The sequence below is a fragment of the Cervus elaphus genome, chromosome 31 (genome assembly GCF_910594005.1).
Source record: "Cervus elaphus chromosome 31, mCerEla1.1, whole genome shotgun sequence".
NCBI lineage: Eukaryota > Metazoa > Chordata > Mammalia > Artiodactyla > Cervidae > Cervus > Cervus elaphus.
Window position 1 is genome coordinate 41,949,920 of NC_057845.1, and position 15,392 is coordinate 41,965,311.

A 15,392-nucleotide genomic window follows, 5' to 3' on the forward strand; every position below is an offset into this window, starting at 1 on the left:
ACTCAGTTGAACAGAGTACAGTCATGAAGTAGAGGTTAGAAATTTGCTCCAAAGCATTTATACCCCTCGCCCAAATTTTCACCCTTTATGACCATCAATATAATGTGTAAGACAGCAGCAGTTAGGTGTCCAAGGCATTTAGAAGTGTACCCTGGGCCTCTAGCGGGCTCTATCAATACACATTTGAAACAAAAACTCACTCTGAATAACAGCAGAATGATTTCCCAATAGTTATGCAATTCTGCTATTTTTTCCCCTATAGTCTCATCTATAAGAAAAAGACATGATTACTGAAGAGTATAAAAAACTGACATGTACTGAAAATCTATGAAATTTATCTTAGTCCAATGCCCAGACCCCAATGACCCCAAACACAAGGTTGGCAGATCTATATGATAGGGACTTTTTATTGTAAAAGGCAAACTGAAGTATATTGAACATTTGCTCCTATATGCCTAATAATATATTTTTTTCATTTGTCCGACTTTATTGAATTATAAGTCATAAGCAAAATAAAATTCCATGATTTTAAGTGTCCAGCTCAATGAGCTCTGATAATTGGATACAGTCTGGTATCAGCGCCACAATCAATACACCAATGCACAGAATATCTGCATCACTTCAAAACATTCTTTTGTTCCCTTTCACAGTGAATTGCCCTACCCAGCCCCTGGCAATCACTGACATGCCTTCTCTTGTAAGAGTTTTGACTTTTCTAGGTTTTCATGTAATGCAGTCATACAGTGAGTGTGTTCTTTTGTGTCTGGTTTCTTTTACTTAGCATAGCCATTTTCTGATATTCACCCATGTTGCTGCATTTATCAGCAGACTTTTCCTGTCATTGTGGAGTCGTATTTTAACATAAGGGTATCTTATAACCTGGTTATCCATTTACCTGTTGATGGGCATTTGTGTTATTTCCAAATGGCTATTGAGAATAAAGCTACTATGAAAACTCAAGTACAAAACTTACATTTTTCTTGGCTAAAATATTCAGGAATGAGGAATTATGGTTTTAGTACCAAGAAAAATTCATCTTTCCTAAATCAACTATCCTAGAAAAAATGAAAAATAGAAACCTTCCTTAGTTATACTTCTTAACAAAATTTATCAGCATACTGTGGGAAGAGAACTGAAGAAGTCATACATCTTCAAGCTCTGAAGAGTCACACACAACCATACATTCAATTCCAAAATAATGCTTAATAATGTGTAGGAAGATACCATTCCTTATAAACTACAATATATTATGAATAAAATACATTCATATTATTATTTGAACAAAGAAGTCTCAGAAACTCTGTTGTGATTTTCTCCTAGGAGCAAAAGTAAGACTTTCAGAATCTAATTTAAAAAGAGGGTGATTTCAATTAGTCCATCTTCTAAGAAATATGTTTATAAGATGCCTACATGCTTCTTACATTAGTTAAGCCTGCTCTAATTAGAGAAGGAAAATGTTTCTCACTTCTTAAATGAGAAACATTCCCTAAATTCACAACATCCCCCAGATTGTTCTTAGTCTAAACCTCTGTATAGAAGTGTCTGGAATAGAAGTGTGCAAATATCAGAATTCAAGGATATAAGCTTTCACGCTGAAAAGTGCATAGACTTTCAACATTGACAAAAATCAAAACTGTCACTTCAATTTTTCTTGTTTAAATAACAGTGATGTCACTTTACAGTTAACTGTAGGTAATCACTGAATTGTAACACATGCAGAGATTAAGAAAATTTCCAGTGTTTCTAAATATCTATCATTATAAAAATGAATATTTTACCAAATTATGGTCTCTAAAGATATAAAGATTATGATCTAAGAAACTTCAGCAATGACAAAGTAAAATTTTTACCTTCATTTCCAGCAGCTTTCTAAAATTACCATTCTAAATCTTATTGAATTAACGAAAATAAAATTTATCCCAAAACAGATTTCTGTGGCAGAAACTAAATCTTTAAAAAATACATGAAGTAAAAGTAACATGAGAGGTTTCCTGAAACAAATTATAAGAGTTAGATCCCCTTAACCAATTCTCAGAAATACAACATTGTTGTTTGTAAACTTGTCATATAAAATGATTCTAAGGTACAAATGAGTTTTTACGTCAACCAGTTGACAAGCTGCCACCTCACCACCCATCACCAACAGCATCTGGTGGAAGCTTCTGGTGCTTAAAACACATTTCACCACCTGTCAAGGAGGCGGACTCCAGGGTAGAGAAAGAAGACCGGAGCTCTAAGACACAGGTGACCAAGTGCCACATGGGGGGGTGTTGGCCAGTGGAACAGGATGGGTGCTGAGATCCCCCAGGCCCCAGGAAGGCTGCTCTGTCTGCATCAAGGTACCCAGTCCCTTGGGTGGCGCAAAACTTCCAGAATTTCAGCTTCTTTGGAGTTCTCTGAGGGTGAATGCATGTACTCCCATCTATGGAGGTTTAAAACAGAAGCAAAAACATGTAGTAACAATAAAAAATAAATGAACAACATACACACCTCTTTATCTAAACTAAACAAAATTCTAAGGGTAATAAAAAGTCCTATCACCCTTTGTCTCCACTAAGCTTTCAAAAAATATTTGCTGCTAAAGAAATAAAGTTTCTTAATAATTCCTGGAGCATAGTCTAGCTAATATGAATATTCCAGAGCCAAAACACACTTTTACTACAATCGAGGGTTTTGTAAAGTATAGAACCTCAGGTGATCCATGGGCAAACTTTTTTTTTTTTCAGCTTAGTACTTTTGCTTTTATTTTAATGTGTTCATTTCTATTTATGACAAAAATGTTGGCTTGCCTTTAATTTTCTCTCTGAAAAAAATGAGTATAAAATTTAAGCAAATAATATGTCAGATTATATACAAATATATAAACAATGGTGAAAATGGCTAAACTGTAGTATGAAGTCTGGTAAACACTGGTTTAGACTGGGGGCTAGCAAACTTTGGGCTTCACTGATGGTAGAAGACACAGGTTCAATCCCTGGATCGGGAAGATCCCCTGAAGAAGGAAATGGCAACCTACTCCAGTATTCTTGCCTGGGAAATGCCATGGACAGAGGAGCCTGGCAGGCTACAGTCTATGGGGTTGCAAAGAGTCGGACACGACTTAGCAAACTTTCCCTGTAAAGGGTTGAATAATAAATATCTTGGGCTCTTGGGGTCACATACATATTGCGGTCTGTTGCCTGTTCCTTTTTTGCCTGTGATTTTCTTATAAAGACAGCAAAGTCAAAACCAATGAAGTCTTTAGGAAAGCTATTTGTGGTATCAATGTTCAGGCTTTGTAGGTGTCAGAGGACTGGGGCGGGGGGTGGGGAATAACTATCATTCTCATGAGTTATTCTTACCGGGCAGTGAGAGGTAAAGACATCAAGATGCTTTCGATCCTGGATCCCGGAGTGAAGAGGCCAAACTTTGTACCGCGATCGTACAACAGGTTAAATTCTACATACCTGAGATGAAGACATCAAATAAGATTAAGAGCTGGTGAGTAAAGTCTTACAATTAGTCCATAATAAGTACTTCATGGGGGGAGATGTGTTGGGGGGGGCGGTGTGGGGGTTGGTGGGCAACTTCCCACCCGCCCCCTCTACCAACCCATCAGCTGTAACTGGCACAGGAAACACCAATCTCATCAGCTGACTTTTCTCCATCCGGACAGGCATAAAGAAAAGGGTATTCTATCCAGCAAACAAGAGGATATAGATTCAGGCCCAGCACAGAGCAGCTACAGAACAATAAGGTTATGTTTTCCAATTAATAAACAGGATCAACACAAAGCTAAGAACTTGAAGCCACAAAAACAATTAAGAAGAGCAAACGGCACCCGTTATCAGGATAGAGCAGCTCTCTCTGGGCCTCCCCTAGAGTCTGAGATGTTTGAGTCGAAGACTTCATTCCACTGCTAATAACTCACACGAGCTAAGACAGTGTAAAGTTCTTGTAACTGAAAAGCCAAGAACAGTTAACAGAACTCTATCTATAGTTACCAATATATCCCAGATATTTCCTTTCCTTAAAGTAGTTTACAGCATTAATAAGCAGTCATACAATTCTGTCTTGCTGCAGATTGATGACAAAAGTCATAATGAAAGGTAGTAGTGATTTGCATTGCGGTGATTAGCTTTATTTTCTTAGAAAAATATCCTTAACATCACCTAAAACCTGGTTCAGGGTATAAGTCTTCCATTAACTGCCACAGAGTCATATCTAAACTCTGTCTGGCTTAAAAATCTGTGATTTCCTTTAACATCAAAAGATTCTTTATAAAAGGGTTTTTTTCAAAATAAATAAATAAATAAAAGGGTTTTTTCTCTCTAACTTCTTGGAGATATTTCAAAAAGATCATTTCTACTAGCCAAAAGAATTGAACATGACTCATAAAGCTGAAAATTTCAATAAACAGTTCCCCCTTCAAATCATTTCTCAACTCCTTCAAAAACTACTCTCTTGGTCCAAACTTCCCTCAGATATTATCATTAATGCACTGGTTACTGTAATTTAATCACAACTTAAAAAAAAAAACATACTCTCTAGATTCTGACAGTGCTTCAATTTTTAGAAAGCACCCTTCACTGCGGAAACTTGCCAATGGCTCTGAGAAAATTTAAATAAATTACATTCATGGACCCCTTTCTACTTCTCATCATTTATCACCGATTGAGTTTTGTGCACTAATAACTAATACTTTCTCTGCTGCTGCTGCTGCTGCTAAGTCACTTCAGTCATGTCCGACTCTGTGAGACCCCGTCCCTGGGATTCTCCAGGCAAGAACACTGGAGTGGGTTGCCATTTCCTTCTCCAATGCATAAAAGTGAAAAGTGAAAGTGAAGTCACTCAGTCATGTCAGACTCTTCGCGACCCCATGGACTGCAGCCTACCAGGCTCCTCCGTCCATGGGGTTTTCCAGGCAAGAGTACTGGAGTGGGGTGCCATTGCCTTCTCCGATACCTTCTTTAGTCTGTTTCAAAAGATAACTTAAGTGAATCTTCTTAACTTCTTCCTAAGACCACAGAAAAAAAAAATCAGTCTCTCAAATCCCTTTCTCACCCCTGATGTTATCTTTCTGAAACGTGATACTTAAGGAATGGCTGTGATTCTCTATTTGTACTAATGTCTTGTTCAGAGACCCTTGTAAGGAGCTCCCAAATGAGCCTCTTGTGCTCATGAGCGAATCCTTGTGCTGCCTTCCTGTTTGAGTGAACAATGTCCCTTCCTGTGTATTAACCTGACTTTCACCAGGTTTTGCTTAGACCTGATCTTTCCGATCCTCTCCATACAATTATCCTCTCCGAGATATCTGTAAACTATGAACCTCAGCCATTCCCTTCAATTTAACTGATGTCTACATTGTATCCTGCTTCCCTGTCCCAAAATACAACAAAACAAGTTACAGACATTTAGTTTCTCTGAAAAAGAAACTAGAAAAGCACCTCTCAAGCCTGGAGGTCCAAGGTCTGGGGAGACCACAGAAGTCACAGGCCAAGCACGTGTGCTCAGTCGTGTCTAGCTCTTTGCGACCCCGTGGACTGCAGCCTGCCAGACTTCTCTGTCCATGGGACTTCCCAGACAAGAATAATGGAGTGGGTTTCCATTTCCTCCTCCAGGGGATCTTCCCGGCCTAGGGATCCAGCCCGCGTCTCCTGCACTGGCAGGCAGGTTCTTTACCAGTGCACCACCACAAGACCGAATGAGATTGCCAAAGAAGAGGCGGTAAAGTCAAAAGACAAGCAGCCTGACCACCACAGGAGAAAGTTGTATTTGGGGCGACAGGAAGTGGGGAAGAGTAATACAGATAATGGGTTATGAATGCCATGTACGAAAGTGACGTCAGGGCTCATAACCGCACGAAAGAGCTGGGGTTATCCTAAGTCCCAGAGCCGACTGCCACTTTAAGGCCCAGAGGTAGAAGGGGTCTCTCTTTGCGAGTACAGTCAGCCACCACACCACCGAAAACTAACCTAACACCCCGCACTTCTGCCAAATTCAAAAAACACGACATGCGATGACACACATAGATGGAACTCTCAAAATATGTTGTCAATTAATAACAATAATAAAACAAACAGAATAAGACATTGTTCCTATGTCCAAAAAGTTTTAAAGGCTTCACCTCATGAGTAGTCACAAACCCTGCTGGCTTCGCATTAAGAAATCTCATGTAAAACTAGAACACTGCACTTTCCACAGAGTTCGGTTTATTTATTTGTTAATTTTTAGTTTCTCTTTTTTTGTTGTTTTGTTTCACTTTTGTTTGTTTTTTAAAAATTTTTTCCAGAGTTTTAATTTACCCTCTAGGGATGGTCTTCCCCACTAAACTGTGAACATCTCTGCCCAGCATGGGCCCTAGCCGTGGGGGCATAAGATAAATGTCAAGAGAAAGGGGAGGAGGAGTAAGGGTGTATCTGGGAAATCATAGGACCAAAAAACACACCAGTCCTTAAAAAAAAATGCCCCTGTTTAATAAATGTTTGACGAGAACACAATTCTCATTTTCCCAAGTTTTATACATGGGGAGCAGGCAGGCACAGGCAGTTCTAAGCAAGAGTAAACAACAAACATTTATCTTTAGACTTGGAACAATATCTAGGTGAACGTTTTCAGGGCATTAGCCTTATCTCCTTAAGTTCCCAAAGCTTCATATGCCCAAAACAGAATTAATATAAATGAGGAAATCCATTTTTGGAGGCATGGACCGGTAGGACACACGCAGTTAAGCCGGGACTGAGAAACCACCGTGAGTTAGGGTGCTAACCTGCAGCAGATTCACCATCACACCCTGGCTGAAGATGCCCTCCTGCGGGTCATCCAGCTGAGCTCACCAACTCAACGCACAAAGCAGGGGGGCCAAGGTGGGCATCGTGGCTGGAAATCACTAACTGCTAACCATTCCCCCGGAGAAGGTCTGCAGGTTTTAAAGCCTCAGTGACCTGGTTCCACATCTGCGGTCTTTGATTTACCAGCTGTGTAAACTTGGGCAAGGGACTTACTTCGCTGAGACTAAGTTTTATCATCTGTAAAACGATGAATAGTTATACCAATTCCACAGGTTTGTGAAGAAAATTAGATGCAAACTGCCTAACCTACTGGCCAGCACATATGAACAGTTCCATAACAAACAAATATCATTACAGTTCCATAACGAACAATTTCTAAAACAATCATTTTCATTATAATGACTTCCATGGAAACCTGAAGTTAAACAAAAAAAAGGTATGATTCAGAATTTACAAAGCAGCAAAAACATTACATGATTCTCCTACCTTGGCAGAAGGTTGGAAGGTATTGCTCGAAGACAAACTAAAAGAAATCAGCTGAATTAAATTCAACAAGTACTTACCATAAGCCTAATGAGTCTCTAATGTACAGACAGATTAAACAGACTTTGCTCTTTTTATAATACTATTTCACAGTGTTTTTTTAATTTTTATAATACTATTTCACAGTATTTTTTTAATTCACTTTTGTTATTTATCTAGTTATGAAAAGAAATCAGAGTGAGCATTAACACAGCTCTGACAAAGCACTGCCCAAGATGACCGTCATCCACTATTATTGCAGTTGCTCCACCCCACCCTCCCACTCCCACTTCTTCTGACATGAGAGGGTCCATGCTCCCATCGCTCACTCACCGTCCTCTTCGGAGCTGCTGCCACAGCTTCTCCTGGGGAGTGAAGGCGTCGTTACAGTGCTTCTTCACGAGGGGGACATAAGAAGGAATGATGGCCTGGGTACAGCTCTGCACAAAGCGAAACACCTCCTCCTTGGATGGAGAGTCGAGGTCATCAAAAAAGATACCCCCGATGCCCCTCCGCTCCCCACGGTGGGCTATGAAAAAGTAATCGTCACACCTGGAAAACACAGCAAGACCACAGAAGGAAAGAGAGACGGACGTGAAAATCAGTGTGAGCATTCCAGCTCCATCCCTGACTAACGCCAGCACAGTGCCCTTTCTTTTTGTCCACATCTGAAATGAAACTAGTTTTAGATTTCCTGCAGTTATTACCAATGTAGAAAATGCTTACGCTTTTACCTACAAATCAAGTAGGCAAGTGAATACATGTCTATCTAAAGTGGCATTGTAAGACTGTTACTGAAAAGAAAAACAAAGAGTCCACCCTTAACACTCGTGTTTCTTAAAACAAGTGATGCTGCTGCCCTCAGTAGAATTGCTCCTTTCGCAGGAGGCAGGAACCCTCCACCAACAATGACGCCAACCAAGTCCATGACCAGGTGCTAACCCCGAAGCTGCCTGAATCAGTTCTTATTCACCAAAGGAAGGTATAGTAAATTACCTCTAAGGTCTCTCTCAGCAATAAAACGTGATGACTCTACAGCACGCGTGACTCAGGGGAGGGATGGTGGAAAGAAATGTTCAGAGGATAAGAGTCCTCAGAACGTTAAAGGTTGCCCTTGTGAGCTGGCACATGAGACTATCAATTTGTTCTAGAGTTTTCCCCATCTGTGCCTACTAGAGCACATTTCCTAAGTCACTTCTTAATTGCTAAATCTGTGGTACAGTTGGCTTCGTGGAAATAGTTGACTTCTTTCCATTATCTCGATAATAATCAGGGTTTGTAAACAGGAAAAATTGTACAAACAAAAACTAAAAACTATTGAAAAGGTTATTGTGACAAGTCTTAATAGTTTAAAATTTTTTTAAAAAGGGGGGGGGGGTGGGCAGAAGACACAAATCTCTAGAACTGATGCACTGGTTTAATTCCCCTTGACTGCAACTTCTTGACTTTTTTTCACACATACATTTTATTAACAGAGTTAAAGAACAGCCTGAGCAAGGCTGCAAAGCCAGCTTGAATGAAATCATATTATTTCCACATCTCTCTTCATGGGATTATGAAATTAAGAGATTTAACTAAATACACTAAAAACTTTTTAACTAGCCTGCATCCAAGATATTTTCTTAATACGACTCAGATAAAGTTCTCCAGCAACAGGAATAAAAGGAAACCAAAAAAAAAAGAGAATACCCCATCCTCCTGCTGGAAGGAAGCTAATATGTAACAAAAAACCAATTCTCACACCTCTGTGTCCACGGCTGTGCAGTGCTCAGCGGTAATGTCAAATCAAAAAGAGGTTATGTAAATGTGTTACCTTTTCTGAGGATTTTAAAACTGCACTCCACATTCTTACATAAATAACAGCAAGATTCAACAAATATTAGCACTAAAAACAAAGCAAAAAACAACCCACCCCAAACCCTTTCTGTTCCTCCTTTTGCTTAGAACGGCATTTAGTTCTAAGCAGTGATGAGTACGTTATTCTTATTCCAGATAACTCATGCAGAGATTCCATTTCATACCTAGCAAATACCCTGGGGAACTCTTTTCTTCACTATTACAGTTTCTTTCACAAAGTTTCCAATCCCAGTGTTCTCCTTGTACCCAATCTCAGTACATCTGCACCTCTCCTGATGGTTCTCCAACTCTTCCCATGCGCTAACACATTTCTATGGCAACAACGATGCTAGTCCTCATGTGGGGTGAGGATTTAACACAGCAAGTCCCTTACATACGAACCTTCAAGTTGCAAATTTTCAGACTCTACAGTTGCGCATGTCCAACCTCCTAAGCTAGTTCACATGTCTGGTGTACACTGCCACACGCACGCATCCTCTGCAAGTACACGTGCTTCCGTGCACTTCACAGTACGGTACTACAAGTGTACAGTATCCTTATCCCAAGCCCAGGATGCTCAGAAGCAAGCATAAAAACGGCAGTCTGTAGCTGGTACTCCACTGTACTTTTCAAGGTACTGTACTGCAAGATTAAAAATGTTTTATTTCCTGTGTTTGTCTATTTATATATTATTTGTGTGAAAAGCATTGTAAATCTATCCCCATACAATACTATATGACCGATTGGATTACCTGGGTACCTAGGCTAACTTTGTTGGACTTATGAACAAACTGGACTTATGAACGCACTCTTGGAATGGAACTTGTTTATTTGCAGGGGACTTACTGTATCCCACCTTAGGATTAAAAAGCCTCTGATTCTCAGGCATAGATCACCTTCAAGTTTATATACTAATCATCTGGTTTAACGTTCAAACCATGTAAAACTGGTATCTCACTTCTGCTGGGCAAAGAAAACAGCTCAACCTTCCTAAGCTGCGAAAGGAAGCACAGTATGTATGACACAGTAGTGCCTTCAGGAGCTATAGAAGGAAGGGGAAACATGTAGGGATCATGAGAAGTTCAATAACTTTACCTACCACTTTTTAAATTTGGGATAGAGATCTGGACCATGCTGGTCACACGCCTCTTTGAGAGTCCTGTGAAAATGGACTGCATCCTCTTGGTTCAAGTATGTTGGGGTAAGGTCACATCCACCGCCAAACCACCACAGCGTGTTACCTACCAAATCAAGACACGTGATTCAAGTGGATGCTGCTCAAAAGGAAAAGTCAGATACATTGCTTTAAATGCCACCACCTGCAGAGACACGCACAGCAGTGGCATGCACTGCTCGGGAGCTTGGGGCAGGCTAACAGTCAGCCCAACTAATGGCACACGTAGGCTGGAACTACATTTACATCATGAGGCATGATCAACTGTACCCCATCTTAGAAGTCCAATGCGCTATCCATTGCGCCACAGAGCCGGACTGTACCCCATCTTAAAGCCACTGATAATGCACTGAGGACCAGCAAAGCTACGCATGTGGAAAATAATTTCCAAAAGCAAGTTCTCAATGGCAACTTAACACTGCACATGTTTCCCTTTGTTTGTAATAAATTAGTATTTGCAAAGAACCCTATGTGCACTTTTAGTTCAGGTTCATTACACCATTCCTTGTGTGTTGGAGGAAATATGGGGACATCAGAGTCCAGCCAACACTGCTTTCACTTTTCGTGTCTAGGGTATATAATCCACTGCACCAGCCAAGGAGTAAGCCTTCCCGTGCCTCCTGAAACAATTAAGACTGTACTTACTTTTTCTTGACTTTAGATGTTATGCCTAGTAACCTGTTTTAAAACACTCATTTTGCACAATAATACTTTCCACAGCTTGAGACGCTTACCATCAGCTTCTTCCACCTCAAAGTATCTGTAGTTGAAGTGGATAGTAGGAGTATGAGGATTCTTGGGGTGAATGACAGAGCTCACGCCCATGGCAGAAAATGGCAATTTACCTGGAAAGGAATACAGAGAACTGCACTTGAATACCTGGCTTGATGCAAATTAATTCCAATATGGTTTCTGAATCAATCTTCAAAGGTTGTTTTTTAATTTCTCTCTTCAAACATACTTTCTAAAAAATAATTGTGAGGAATCCCCAGGTGGTCCAGAGCTTAGGACTCCTCTCTCTGACTGCCAAAAGCCAGCAGTTCAATCCCTGGTCAAGGAACTAAGATCCCACATACCTCAAGGTCAAAAGACAAACAAACAACTTAACATTTTAGCACACGTGCCTATGTGCAAATGTGTGTGTGTGTATATATATATATACCTACATATGTTTGTGTGTGTGCCTAGTTGATCAGTCATGTCCAACTCTTTGTGACCCCATGGACTGTTGCCTGCAAGGTTCCTCTGTCAATGGAATTCTTCAAGCAAGAATACTGGAGTGGGTTGTCATAAAAAAAAAAGTAACTGTGAACAGGCTCATCTGGTATATGCACCCGAATGGAATTTTACAGAAGTAATGTTAATTTTACAAATAAAACTTATGGGGAGAAAAGATTTGCAGGAACTATTAAAGGCTACTGAGATTGTCTGCATATTAAAAAGCAGAGACATTACTTTGCCAACAAACGTCCGTCTCGTCAAGGCTATGGTTTTTTCAGTAGTCATGTATGGATGTGAGAGCTGGACTATAAAGAAAGCTGAGCACTGAAGAATTGATGCTTTTGAACTGTGGTGTTGGAGAAAACTCTTGAGAGTCCCTGAGACTGCAAGGAGATCCAACCAGTCCATCCTAAAGGAGATCAGTCCTGAGTATTCATTGGAAGGACTGATGTTGAAGATGAAACTCCAATACTTAGGCCACCTGATGCGAAGAGCTGACTCATTTGAAAAGACCCTAATGCCGGGAAAGATTGAGGGCAGGAGGAGAAGGGGACGACAGAGGATGAGATGGTTGGATGGCATCACTGACTCATTGGAGATGAGTTTGAGTAAACTCCAGGAGTTGGTGATGGACAGGGAGGCCTGGCGTGCTGTGGTCCATGAGGTCGCGAACAGTCAGACACAACTCAGTGACTGAACTGAACTGAACTGAGATTGTCTGATTTACCATCTTTCGCCTTCAGCAGTTTTCCTCTGCTTCTCATTTGTTTTGCCGCTTCCTCAGAAAGATTTCCATGAACGACAGAAATGCTAACCCCAGCCTTTTCAAAAACATGCCCATCTTGAAGTACACAGCTGATGCCACCGCCTCCTGTGAACAGAAATGTAAAATGAAGAGAGAATGTAAGGGTATGTGCAAAGCTGAAAACTACTGCTGCAAGAAGATGGTGGGATTAGGAGTTATTTTCCTTCTCTACTTTCCAAATCTTCCATAATATCAATATATTTATAATTGTTAAGTACAATAAAATTAGATAACCAGCTTAGCTCTATGATATTTGCTACTGACTATAAGCAAATATTTTAACTCTTCACATCACTATTTCTTCTGTCATTGTTTGTTGTTGTTTAGTTGCTAAGTCCTGTCTGACTCTGCAACCCCATGGACTGTAGCCCGCTAGGCTTCTCTGTTCATGGGACTTTCCAGGCAAGAATACTGGAGTGAGTTGCCATTTCCTTTTCTAGGGGATTTTCCCGACCCAGGCTTGGAATCCACATCTCCTGCATTAGCACATAGATTCTTTACCACTGAGACACTTGGGAAGCCCCTACATCCTTACATCATCCTCTAAAATAAATCACTGAAATAGTTTCCCTTCAAATAAGACCATTCAGAACAGCATCTATTTGTTATGGTATGTGAGAAAACGAAGATTAAAAACTGGAATGAATATATTTGAAGAATATATTATACCAAATTTAAGAGTTCCATATTGTTTCAATTGTTTTTCTCTCAGTGTGCTGTTTGCCTTTTAATTTTGCTTACAGGTAATTAAAAAACAGTAGATATCTGAACGCTTAAGGGATTCAGAGGCTTAAACTAAGACACACATTAGCATTTAGGTATATGACCTTTAAGGCTTCTCAGGCGGTGCTAGTGGTAAAGAACCCACCTGCCAATGCAGCAAATGTTAGAGAAGCGGGTTCAATCCCTTTGTGGGGAAGATCCCCTGGAGAAGGAAATGGCAATCCACTCCAATATTCTTGCCTGGAGAATTCCTTGGGCAGAGGAGTCTGGAGGGCTACAGTCCATGGGGTTGCAAAGAGTCAATATGAGCTTTACTCCCAGTAGCTGTTAAGTTTGTTTTTTAGGACACTAGCATGAATTGTTTCCTGAAGTTTCATGTTTGGCTTGTTTTATTTCTAAGAATTTTTAGAGCTGGATATACAAGGTACAACAACCCTTGCATATTTCAAATGAGAAAACTGAGGCCCAGAAAGCAAAACACCATCTCCAGAAACACAGAACTAGCAAATGGCCCAAACAATCTGTCTCAGTGCCTTCTAAGCATCAAGCAGTATCTGCAGCAGTTCATATATATTCATGTTATTTTATCCTTACAATACCCCCCATATATAATTTAATTTCATAGATGAGGAAACAAGAGGCACAAAAAAGTAACTTTGGAAGGTCACACAGCCAGTCCAGGTTGTCTCCTGAATCAACAGTCTTCACTTAAAAACATTACAAGATACGGAATTCCCTGGCAGTCCAGTGGTTAGGACTCTGAGCCGTAACTGCTGAGGGCCAAGGTTCAGTCCCCGATCAAGGAACTAAGGTCCCACAAGCCACGAGGCAAGGCCAGGAGGGAAAAAAAAAAAAAAAAAAAAAAGGCTTAAAAAAAAGCTACAAGATGGAAAACACTAAGAAAACCAGATTTAGTTTCACTTAAAATCAATGCGTCAATATCACCATCCCAAACCAGCGGATAAGTTGCTGTAGTGTTCCCAGGTAAGAAGGATCAAAAATCCTTTAAGTTAATGACCAAGATACAGGGTTTCACTGTATAGGTAATAACATGAATATACGACTCCATAAGAACTGGGTTTTAATACTCAAGTATTTTGCCAACGGAAGTAAAGATTCTTCTAGCAGGAAATATGATGGGTGCACTTGGCTGAACTACAAGCCATTTCTTGCGAAACCTGGGGAAAAGACACAAGGGCACAACACCCTCAGCGGGAGGAGTCTAGCTGACAGTAAGGACACACTTTCTTTTTCCATCTCCAGAGAAGGAAAATGGGTAAAAGAACCCGGAGGGAGAGGTGAAATGTAGAGACAAATCTATGCTCAATTACAACCTTGGGCATCCTTGCCTGTGCGTTAAAACTGACCTTAAGACTTCTTTGAAGTGAAGAGTGCCATATAAAATTGCAAAAGAGTTGTGAAATGTCCAGGACTAGAGTGACAGCAGGTCTGGGTCCACACTTGCAAGCTGAGGGCTGACGGCCCTGTCAGCGTCAACCGTTTCAAAGGTGAACCTTTTAACCTGGCAGCCGCTATGTAGGTACCCGTTCTCTACTCCCATTTCTTATTCTGAGTCATTTTCTCCCCGCAAACTAAAGCCCGACCTCTCTTCCCCATCTCCACCTCCCGCTAGGGGCCGACCTCCTCACCTTCCTTCCTCTCCCACCGGTCCACAGAAAAGCGGGCGCCCCCGTCCACCTGTGCCAGCGCCTGGCACACCTGGGCCTGGGTCTCCAGTATCAGCAGCTCCATCTTGCTTTTCATGTCGTCCGGCCGCCTCCGCAGCTCGCGCAGGTCGGTCACCGGCGGGGCCATGAAGCAGCGGCAGCGGCGGGCCAGCTCATCGTCCTCCTCCTCCTCGGGCCTGCCGGGCGACGCGCTCTGCGCCCCGGAGCTCTTGCGCACCATCTCCGCCCGCTCCACGTGCCCGAAGGCGGCGGCGGCCAGTCCCACCAGCCCCGCCAGCCCCGCAGCTAGCCGAGTCCTCAGCCGGGAGCCGCCTCCCACCCGGGGACCGTACCCCAGGCCGCGGCTCTGCTCGCGGCAAGCGGTACCGGGGGTGCGGCACAGGCGTCCGGCTGCGCAGCGCGGGGACCAAGCGCGCAGCTCCCCGCAGGCGTGCAGCTCCCCGCAAGCGCCCCGCACCGCGCGCCAGCAGGGACCCGCGCTCAGCCAGCGCAGATGCACGGCCATGCTCTCGCGCTGTCACCGCGAGCAGTGCCCGCCTCCCGCAGGCCGGCCCCTGAGTCCCCCGAGATCCCAGGCGGCAAGTGGCGCCGGTACTGGGAACCTTTGCTGGAGAAGAGATACTACCGGGTCGGTCCCCGGCGGCGGCGGCGGC

At 42.0% G+C, this 15,392-nt stretch overlaps 1 protein-coding gene across 1 annotated transcript; it reads right to left on the minus strand.

Annotated features, from left to right (window-relative positions):
- Positions 1-379: 379 nt before the first annotated feature.
- On the minus strand, positions 380-15,392 carry CPOX (coproporphyrinogen oxidase). Its single transcript, XM_043892988.1, has 7 exons — positions 14,701-15,392; positions 12,251-12,394; positions 11,037-11,147; positions 10,228-10,369; positions 7,626-7,844; positions 3,342-3,446; positions 380-2,422 (listed from the first exon to the last, which is right to left on the minus strand). The coding sequence occupies exons 1-7, from the start codon at positions 15,242-15,244 to the stop codon at positions 2,335-2,337; spliced, it is 1,353 nt and encodes a 450-aa protein (XP_043748923.1). The 5' UTR covers positions 15,245-15,392; the 3' UTR covers positions 380-2,334.